This window comes from Cavenderia fasciculata, assembly GCF_000203815.1.
Source record: "Cavenderia fasciculata unplaced genomic scaffold Scf_Dfasci-F-a-25c12.r2-5, whole genome shotgun sequence".
NCBI classification, from domain to species: Eukaryota; Evosea; class Eumycetozoa; order Acytosteliales; family Cavenderiaceae; genus Cavenderia; species Cavenderia fasciculata.
The window spans coordinates 2186019-2197111 of NW_004457729.1; the positions used below are offsets into that span (position 1 = coordinate 2186019).

General features: G+C 33.6%; 4 protein-coding genes across 4 annotated transcripts; 3 read left to right on the top strand and 1 right to left on the bottom strand.

Annotated features, from left to right (window-relative positions):
- Positions 1 to 109: 109 nt before the first annotated feature.
- DFA_01198 (uncharacterized protein) lies at positions 110 to 1144 on the bottom strand (the record flags this gene model as incomplete). The annotated part of the gene is made up of 2 exons (XM_004359110.1): positions 110 to 499; positions 578 to 1144. The coding sequence occupies 2 exons, from the start codon at positions 1142 to 1144 to the stop codon at positions 110 to 112; spliced, it is 957 nt and encodes a 318-aa protein (XP_004359167.1).
- A 594-nt stretch (positions 1145 to 1738) lies between these two features.
- Positions 1739 to 3669, top strand: DFA_01199 (uncharacterized protein; the record flags this gene model as incomplete). Its single annotated transcript, XM_004359111.1, has 5 exons — positions 1739 to 1923; positions 2030 to 2873; positions 2978 to 3244; positions 3363 to 3544; positions 3624 to 3669. The coding sequence occupies 5 exons, from the start codon at positions 1739 to 1741 to the stop codon at positions 3667 to 3669; spliced, it is 1524 nt and encodes a 507-aa protein (XP_004359168.1).
- A 746-nt stretch (positions 3670 to 4415) lies between these two features.
- DFA_01200 (putative transmembrane protein) lies at positions 4416 to 6209 on the top strand (the record flags this gene model as incomplete). The annotated part of the gene is made up of 4 exons (XM_004359112.1): positions 4416 to 4603; positions 4733 to 5582; positions 5679 to 5939; positions 6021 to 6209. The coding sequence occupies 4 exons, from the start codon at positions 4416 to 4418 to the stop codon at positions 6207 to 6209; spliced, it is 1488 nt and encodes a 495-aa protein (XP_004359169.1).
- A 1021-nt stretch (positions 6210 to 7230) lies between these two features.
- On the top strand, positions 7231 to 10880 carry DFA_01201 (uncharacterized protein; the record flags this gene model as incomplete). Its single annotated transcript, XM_004359113.1, has 6 exons — positions 7231 to 7315; positions 7414 to 8619; positions 8695 to 9275; positions 9378 to 9702; positions 9780 to 9952; positions 10035 to 10880. 6 exons carry the CDS (start codon positions 7231 to 7233, stop codon positions 10878 to 10880), a joined length of 3216 nt encoding a protein of 1071 aa, XP_004359170.1.
- Positions 10881 to 11093: the final 213 nt, after the last annotated feature.

The window sequence follows — 11093 nt, forward strand, 5'->3', positions numbered from 1 at the left end:
AATATAAATAAATAAATATAAATAAATAAATAAAAATAAATAAATAAATATCTAAAAAAGAGTATTAATATAACTCTAAACAAATATAATATTATTTAATTAATAATGTTTAATTTATAAATGCATTTGTTTTATAAAGTTGGAATAATTGTTGAGACTCTTCTGAAGAAGAAGACTTTTCTCTCAACTCTGTTTCATAAAACCTAATCTTTTTTTGTGTCTTATTTACATAGATCATTGTTTCTTGTTGTGGTTGAGTGTCTTTTGGTTTCTTGTTGTTGTTTGGTTTGTCTGCTGATGCTGCTGCCGCTGCTGCTGCGGTCGCCACTGCTGGAGGTATCGGTCCACCACCACTTGGAACAATCATAATCTCCTTGGTCACTACCGGTGGAGGTGGTTTAATATTTTTAAAGAATAAATGTGTTCCAACTGCATCTTCATATTCACCTCTAAATATTTGTGATCCAATTTGTAACATTGGTGTATCAGTATCTAATCCCTAAAAATTAAATTAAACAAAATAAATAAGTATCTGTACTTTTGATTTCCAGTTGTTTGTTTATTTTAGTTGTCTTACAATTAATTTATAATCACTATTTACTAAAATACCGGGATCTTGATCAACCAATTCAAGTAGTATTAAATCATCATCTGATTCTACTAATTCTTCTTCACCCAATGCATGTATGTTGGCTTGTGAGAAATCTTCTTCTTCGTCGGATGACAGTGCATAGTAGAAATCCTCTTCATTGTCACCCGACGAGTCATCTTCATCTTCCCCACTACTATCCAAACCCAAGTCATCTTCGTTTTCTTCTCCACTGCTTTCAGCTTGGTCGAGTTCTGCAACCTCTATATCCTCTTCTTCCAAGAGTTTGTCGACACTTGCAAAATCCTCTTCCTTTTCTTTGGCATGCATCTTTCTTTCTTCTGCAGTTGGTATATAATCTACATCTTTCTCATCTTCATCGTCTTCGTCTTCGTAGTCATCTTCTTCTTCTTCCTCCTCGCCATCACCCTCCTCTTCGTCGATCATTTCATCGTCATCATCGTCATCCTTTTTCTCCTTTTTCTTTCTAGATGATCTTATTGTTCGTGATATAGCATCTACTGCTTTTGCTGCCGATTTCCTTCTACTTGTCATCGTCTATCAATGATGATGATGATGTTTGATGTTGAAAACAATGATGCCGATCAACTTTAAAAGGTGGGTATCTTCAAGCTTTAGGGTATTTGCTAAAAAAAAAAAAACAAAAAGAGAGGGAAAGTTCAAATATATATAAATTTGTTAATTAAATTCAATTATTTGTTCTGCTTCTTCTTATTTTTATGATTAATAATGTTGAACACAATACTCGTCAAATTCTAAACTAAAGTATTTTAATTTAATTAAACGAAAATCGATTCCCAACCATGCAAAGATCTTCCCTATTTCAATTTGAATTTAGCGTAAAAAAAAGCTCGATTGATCGTCTCCACGCCATCAAGGGTGTCTTGGTTTGCAAGGACAACTTTCAGTCGGTGAAACCAAGGGTTGTTGTTTCAATTGCTTATAAGATGGTCTGGCCTTCGAAGAATGGGTCAAATCACTTATTTTCATTAGCAACAAATAATTTATCACTTTTCTATCTATCTATCTATTATCCTCTTCTCTCTTTTGCAACAACAACTACAACAATTATAATTAATCTGAATCTTTTTTAATTAAAAAAAGAGAAGAAAAAAAGAATTATAAAGAATGAAGTTTGCAGTAGTAGCCATCATTGTCTGTTTGATGATGCTTCTTTCAGTAGCATTCACAACTGAATCAACAAATCAAATTGAAAGTTCACTTGAAACTGATACCATCCAATACGATAGCGTTTGTATTGTTGAAAATACTGGTTCTAGTGGATGTGTAACTTCAAATAATAATATTATTACGTAGGTGTTTCCAAATCTCTCAATCAAATATATGTTCCCTTTAATTTATTAATATAGGACTTGTCCTTTTCCTTTTCTTTTTTTTTTTTAATTAATTTTAATTTAGATGCCCAGTATTATCAAATTGTATCAATAGCCAAACATCATCAAAATCATTAAACATTAGAGTAAAGGATGGTGTTTATGGAAAGAATGGTTCTGAAGCATGCTCACCATACTCAATGAGTGCCAACTTTAGATTGTTAAACATTGAGTCATACACACCCAATTCGAAACATGTCGACTTTTATTGTGGTAGCACCTTTTTAAACTATGCCTCTATGTCGTTGCCAAAGATTACCATCAATATTAAGAATATCAATGTTTATCGTTTGAGAAGTAGTTTCCCTGCCGATACTGGTGCCATCGTTGTCAGCTCACCATACGACTCTACTTTGAACCTTGTAAACTCTAATTTTAACGGTTTCTACTCACAAGACAACGGTGGTACTGTCAACGCCCAAGGTTTCTATGTCATATTGAACCAAACTACCATCACCAACTCGGTCTCTAATATTAATGGTGGTGCCATCTACACTGATGAACAAGTCATCATTGATTCTTCCACTATCGTAGGCTGCTCTGCCTTGTACAACGGTGGTGCCATCTATGCCGACCAAATCTCAATGACCAACGCCAACATCTCCAACAACCAAGCTGCCAACTCTGGTGCCATTGCCTCCAACATCACCACAATCTATCAGTCCTACCTCAACAATAATCGCGCTTCACATAATGGTGGTGTCATTGCTATTGACTATAAAGCCTCATTCTTCTCTGCCGACCTCTCTGTCTTCCAAGGCAACACTGCTTCCAATAATGGTGGTGTCGTCCACTTGAATGCAGTCATTGAATTCTATGCTACCACTTGTTCATTCTCAACCAGTGTTGCTCAAGCTGGCGGTGTCATTGTATGTATACACACAAAATTAATTACATTCTAAATCATTTCCACTTACACAAACTTTACTTTTCATTTCATCTACCAATCAATCAATCAATCAATACAATTTAGTATGCATCGACTCCATATTCCCAAGATGGATATGTAAATATGAATTTAACTTCAAGTAGTTTCTTCTCTAACCGTGCATTGAATGATGGTGCTGGTGACTGTATCAACTTTGTAAACAGTCACATCGGTATTATCGGTGGTGTCTTTTACACTGACAGTCAACATTATGGTCCATTTGGTGGTCTTTCCTATCTATTGAAACTCGGTCCAGTAACCTATACCAATGATTGTCCAATCACCAATCCACTTGTTGTTAACAATGCTAATGTATGTAGTATAATAATATCGAGCCATTCCTTACCATACTATACTTACTAATCAACTACTCCTTTCTTTTCCTCTATCTCTCTCTCTCTCTCTCTCTCTCTCTCTCTATCTTCTATAGGATGAATATTTATGTGGTGGTTTTGAGTCATGGTCATCATCTAGTTACTATTGGAGCAGTGATTCTTCTAATGGTGATGATCGTCATGGAAGTATGTTGGCCGGTCTCCTCTTTTCCATTTTAGTCGGTATCTTTGCTCTTGCATTTTTCTTTGGTTTTACTATTCGTGGATTCAAAGATTTGTAAGAATATGTATAATCAATCAATCAATCATCTTTGGATCATCCAACCTCCAACACTCAACCAACCCTTTTTTTTCAGTCATCCAACCTTTATTATTATCAATAATAATAATAAAAGAGACTAAAAAAACACACATTTTAACATATAAGCCTGTCTGCCAAATATATTGCTGCAGTATACTATACTATACTTTACTATATAACACACATATACTATACTATAGTACACGCATACTTTACTTTTTTGTATCATCTAAAATTAATAAATAAAAAAAAGAAAAAAAAATTATTAATAATGATTATGAATGAATGTCTAGCAACCGGAAAGACTAGTAGTAGTCCAGGTTTAAGTTTAATTCTAAAGAAAGAATTTAAAATTTAAAATATAAATTTCTTTTTTTATTACCAAATGAAGGTATTGTTATTTTTAAAAATTTTATGTTAGACTCTAACAAACTGATTTTATTTGATTACATTATAATAATAATATTAAACTAAAATAAAATAAATAAAAAAATTAATTTTGATAAATTGTTTGTGAAAAGCATCAACCATTCAAATTTTTCGGGCTTCAGAATTCAGTCTAAGAAGATAAGAACCAAAAAAAAAATAGTTTTGATGACTACTCAACAGCATCGGCAGTCTTTCTTTGGTTGCTAGGATAACGTCACTCGGCGAAATCAAGGATTGCTATAGACTGCATATACATAAATGGTGCACCCCATCGAAGAATGGAACAAACACTTACATCGTTAATAAGCAACAAACAAATTTATTTATTTATTTTATATATATATCTATCAATCTATTATCTCTCCTCTCTCTCACTCACTCTCAACTACAATCTTTTAAAAAAAAAGAATTATAAAGAATGAAGTTTGAAGTAGTAGCCATCATTGTCTGTTTGATGATGTTTCTTTCAGTGGCATTTACAACTGAATCAACAAATGAAATTGCTCTTGGAACCCCAAACTTTGATGATACCATCCAATACGATAGTGTTTGTATTGTCGCAAACACTGGTTTTACATATTGTTCAACTTCAAATAATATTACCACGTAAGTGTTTCCAAATATATATATATATATACCACCAATCAAATCGAATCAAATCCCTTCCTCATTCCTTTTGATCAATTTATATATATTAATGATATTTTTTTTTTAATTAATTTTTTTTTAATTTAGATGCCCAGGATTATCAAATTGTATCAATAACCAAACATCATCAAAATCATTAAACATTAGAGTAAAGGATGGTGTTTATGGAAAGAATGGTTTTGAAGCATGCTCACCATACCCAATCAGTGCCAACTTTAGATTGTTAAACATTGAGTCATACACTTTAAATTCGAGTAAAGTCAACTTTTATTGTGCCAGCACCTTTTTAAACTACTACTCTGTGTCGTTGCCAAAGATTACCATCAATATTAAGAATATCAATGTTTATCGTTCAAAGATCGGTGTTATTCAACAAACCAGTGCCATCATTGTCAGCTCACCATACGACTCTTTGTTAAATCTAACCAACTCTAATTTTAACGGTTTCTACTCACAAGATAACGGTGGTACTGTCAATGCCCAAGGTTTCTATGTTGTCTTGAATCAAACCACCATCACCAACTCGGTCTCTCGAAACAACGGTGGTGCAATCTACACTGATGAACAAGTCATCATCGAGTCATCCACCATCAATGGTTGCTCTGCTGACAACAATGGTGGTGCCATCTATGCCAATCTAATCGAAATGACCAATGCCAATATTTCCAACAACCAAGCTTCCTACTCTGGTGCCATTGCCTCCAACATCACCACAATCTATCAATCCTACCTCAACTATAACAATGCCTTTTGGAATGGTGGTGTCATTGCTATGGGAGATAGTGCCACTTACTTCTCGGCAGAGCTCTCTGCCTTTGAAGGCAACTCTGTCTCTATCAGTGGAAATGGTGGTGTCGTCTACATTGGCTCTTCCGTTGAATTCTCTGCTACCAGTTGTACATTCTCATCCAATGTTGCCAGAAATGGTGGTGTCATTGTAAGTGAAAGTTTCATAACACAACACAAAAGTACATTTTTTTACTCACCAACATATAATAATATTATCTTCTTATTTCAATCAATCTTTAATTAGTTTGCAACCACTCAAGGAGAATTTACAAATATGAATTTAACAGCAAGTAGTTTCTACTCAAATTCTATTTGGGAATCTGGTGTCGGTGATTGTATCTATATCGGCTCCAGTCATATCGGTATTATTGGTGGTATCTATTACACAAATGGTATGCACCATACCCACCCATTCGGTGGTCTAGTCTATCTTTTGAGACTTGGTCCAGTTGACTATACCATTGATTGTCCAATTACCAATCCACTTGTTATTAACAATGCAAATGTATGTAAATATATATATATTTATTTATTACTTTTATACTATTGGTTAGTACTAATAGACTCTTTTCTCTCTCTTCTATAGGGTGAATATTTATGTGGTGATTTTGCCTCATCGTGGTCATCATCTAGTTACTATTGGAGCAGTGATTCATCCAGTGGCGACGACCGTCATGGAAGTATGGTGGCCGGTCTTATCTTTTCCATTGTAGTTGGCGTTTTCGCTCTTGCCTTTTTCTTTGGCATTACCATTCGTGGATTCAAGACTATATAATGGTCCAACCTCCAACCTCCAACACCCAACCAACCCTTTTTTTCAGTCATCCAACCTTTATTATTATCAAAATAATAAAAGAGGCTAAAAAACATTCATTTTAACATATAAGCTATCTGCATAATATACAATGCGAAAGAGTACATTGCAACACCCCCTTTTTTGTATTATCTAAAATTAATTAAATAAAAAACAGTTAAAAATAATTAATTAATTAATGCAGTGATGTTGTATGTAGTACGTGGCCACGTACTAAATATTAATCTTAATCTATAGATTGTGTCAATCAATAGAATGCATTCTCTTTATCTTGATTTTCAAAGAACGAATCATTCCATGAAGATGATGGACAGACAGACAGAGCAGACCATCATGATGATCTCGTATTCTTGTTTGTTTGTTTGTTTTTGACCCAAACGAAAGTGTTTCATTACTCTTTAAAAGGCAATTGTGCATTTGCAGAAAGTGACGGCTTTGAACCATGTTGCACAAGACGATGTATTTTTATCAATGCCCTGTTTTTTGGCAGCGGTTGAACAAACCAAGTTTGTGACCTTCGATAATTATTTGTTTTTAATTTTTTAATTTTTTGAAGTTGGTGTAATTAATTTCGACCCACCGATTTCTTAAGATAATGAAGCTTCTATGCGAATGAATTACATTACATTACATACAATCGCAATCGCAGTGCACAGTTCATTCTCCACTAGCTCTCTCTCTCTCTCAATCTTAAAATAGAACACTTTATAACAGCAGCAGCGGCAGAACAAAAGAAAGAGAAAACGATAGATAGACACAAACTAAAAATAATAATAATAACAAACAATTAAAAGTGTGTGAGGACAACTTGTTCCGCGATCCATCCAGTCCTCCAAACTCTATATTCTATATTTATATATTATATATATATATATATTATATCCTTTAAAAGGAAAGGAAGCAAGATATAATATAGTATAAAAATAATAATAATAATAATAATAATAATAGTAACAACAAAACGAGATAGTAGATACCAAAGATGAAATCTTGTTCTTGTTTTATAATATCAGCAGCATTTATGCTGTTGGTCATTACATTCTCACTTTGTATTAGTTTATCAGATGGTAAGTCACATTTACTAATCTAGACATAGATTGTTGTTGTTGGGTTGATAATAGGTAACTGACTGACTGACTTGTGTTATTTATTAATTGCTTTTTAGGATACGCAAAGATAAATCCATCATTTCAAGTATATTCAGAGAGAAGATCGACAAGATTCTTTGGTAATATGACATTGACATCGGGAGAGAGTGATGTATTGTTGAATGTATTGTATAGCTATCCGACAAGTATCAATTGGATGCTGCTAAAGGATGGATTCAATGTATATGAAGGCAACAGAATCGTTACGACACTCAACACAACCACTCTGTCATGTGTGACGACTCATGATAGTGGTGTGTACAGTCTGGTGCAACACGATTCTCTCAACACTGGATTCAACGTACAAACATCACAATTCAACTTGACAGTGGTTGGAGACGACAAGAATGAGGAAGGTCTCTCATTTGTGACACCACCCTCTACCAATGCCCTCAACGGTCAATCTTTTCCCATTCAACCCGTTTTACGATTCGTAAACGGTGCAGGTGTTGTCGAACCATTTATCGTAAAGTCACCGGAATCAAATAACGCCATCTCCAAGAAAAGTGGAGTTCCCAACAATATTATCACCTATACAAGTGCCAGCGTCATCCAAGAACACAATCTAATCATATTTACGGGATTGGCTATTGTCGGTGAACCGGGTGAATACATTATTGGCTTTGTAACGACTGCTGGCTGCTCGGTACTAATCTATCCTGAACCAATCAATGTTGGTCCAGAGTGGTCGGCCATGGTCATTGTCATTGCAGTGTCACTTTTATTTTCATTTGCAATGATCTTTATTACGGCCGGTGTCAAGTTGTTTATTGGGTACAGGAGAACGGGTCGTATCTCCATCTCTACCTTTTTACATTCCGTGCAAGCACCCATCGACGAAGTGTTGGGTAAAAACATCGCACTTTCAACCTACTTTAAGGTGCTACGATTGTTTTTACTCCAGTCGTTGCTATTCACCATCATATCACTGACACCATACCTCCCAATCACAAAGACTGGAGACAACAAACTCACTGGTGCATACGCACTCTCTCAAGCCAATTGGTTTGTAGACTCTAGCTATCTATTCTCCTATTCAATCCTCAGCTTTCTCGTTTTCGTATCTCTCGTTGTCATTTACACTCGATTCAATGATGAACGTATCTATCATAATCATGATAGTAATCATCTAGTTACATCTCGGTCTGTAATGTTAACAGGTTTACCAAAATCTCTTGTTGATTGTAATATTCTTAAAAATTATCTTCAAACTAGTTATTCAAGTAAGTTGGAAAAAAAAAAAAAAACAAAAGAAATGAAATGAAATAATGATATTTATTTATTTATTTAATTTATAGAGGGAATATATTCAGTAACTATTGTATTGGAAAAACATTTTTCAGAGATTGAACATAATTTAGATTTAGATGGTAAAATTGATTCAATATTTTTATCAAGTGGTCTAAGTAGTAGCAATAATGAAAAAGATAAAGAAAAAGAAAAAGAACAACAACTAGAACAACAACAAAAAGATGATCATCTTTCAAATGAAAATAGTATAAATATTTCAATTAATGATCAAGGAGTTAATATTAATAATGATAATTTGGAACCATTAAAATCAACTGGTACAGCATTTATTACATTTAGTTGTGTATCGGATGCACATCTATTCAAAACACAATTTTCACCATACAAATGGACATGGGTTAAAGACGTTTACCCAATGGCACCTCAACAATTCCAAATAGAGTTACAAATGAAAAGATGGAAATCATACAATATCGCATCAGTCTCTGATCTGCTTTGGACAAAACTACATAATCCATCTCGTCTCTATGGTCCGGCACTCACCACCTTTTTACTCATTTTATCAATTTTCTTTTTTTCATGTTTATCTTTTCTTTCAGTACTTATATATGATTCTCAATTTGAAAAGGTAAATCAAAACAAACAAAAAACAAAACAAAAAATAGATAAATAGATTTTAGAAATTATTTATTAACCATTTTTTTTTTTTCTATTTCTTTTTCCATTTTAGTTTAAATCACATTCATTTTTCCATTATAAAAGAAGAAATGGTAATGATGTTACATTGGCAGTTTATAGTTTTTGGTTTTATATATTCTTACCATGTTGTATATTATTGGTTGTCAACCGTCTCATTCCACCTTGTATATCTTCCATTTTCAAAAAATCGTGGATTACCGTACGTAGTTCACTCAAGTCTCGGACCATGGCTGTCACTTTTTACGCACAAGTTTTTTCCATTGCTGTAGTACCATCTTTTTATTTCATGATGATGATGGGTACATTATCTGGTAGAAATGTCTTTTATACTCCTATCGATTTCTTTAGAACTGGAGGTAAGAAAGAAAACAAAAAAAAAAAAGAAATAATCCCTTTCAATTATATTTATTAATTATTATTTTTTTATTTTTAGGTTTATTTTATGTATATTTTATTATATTCTTTTCAATTGTTTCACCAATATTGGATTCATATTGTATAGCATCTATAGTTTTTAAAGTCATTCGATGTAGAAAAGTTTCAATGGATGATGTAAATGGAAAATGTTTAGATTTGGCAAACCAATATTGTAATTTCCTTTTAACGGTAAGAATTGTCACAATTGGTATATCATATATGGTGGTTACAGTTAATAATTAATTGATTATTTTATTTTTCTTTTCTTTAGGTATTATTAATTTCAATTTATGCACCATTTTATCCATTATTATTTGTTTTATTATTCTTTTATTTGACGAAAAAGTATTATTTTGACAAGTATATTGTTGTAGCATCGTCATTGCCTCCACCACCATCGGATAAACTATTAATTGAACCACTACAAAATTGTATATGGTTTACTATTACCCTCGCACCAGCCGTGCATCTACTCTACTGTATTGGAATATACCGTACCGATATGATGTTTATCTTTGTATTCCTATTGGTTGTTGGATTTGGAAGATATGTACCATCGTGCTCAAAGAGTCTTTGCTATAGCGTCTGTGATGGTGCCATTCTGCCATGTGTTGACAATCCAAACAGAATAGACGACGAAGATGAATACATTGACATGGATAATGAAATGATGGATTTTGGTAACAACAGCAGCAATAGTGATCAACCACCTCAATCTCAACAAATGTCTCACCCATCTCAACAACCTCATCATAGAAGAAGAACCAATAATCATGCATCAGAACAAGATATTAATATTAATAATAATAATCTCAACAATAGTAGTGGTGGTGGTGGTGGTGGTGTAGGAGCCATTTCCAATGGACAAACAGAAAAAGAAATGAAGGAAATCAATGACAAGGAGACCATCTTAAACATTGAACAACAGTATAGTACTAGAGGTTCCCAAGGAAGATTCTCTTTCCTCTACCGTTTCCGTCTACCTCGACCAAAATCCATTACCATTACTCAATACTCGTCGCCATTCTTTAATACCAGTCATTCTCAATGTATAATCCACGATGAAGCTGGTGAATATAACCCTCCTTCTGATACAAATACCCATGAGGATGATTAAATCGAGGATTGATAAAAATAAACACACACTACAGTACTCTCTATAAAACATACCAAAATAATAGTAATAACAATGTCTCTTCTAAAAACACTCAATCCATCCACCCATCCACCATCCACCCCACTCACACACACAATCGTATCCACTCACTCACAGTGTAGTGGGAAATTAAAAATCTGTCTTTCGTCTGTCTAATCTATCGCACCACAACCC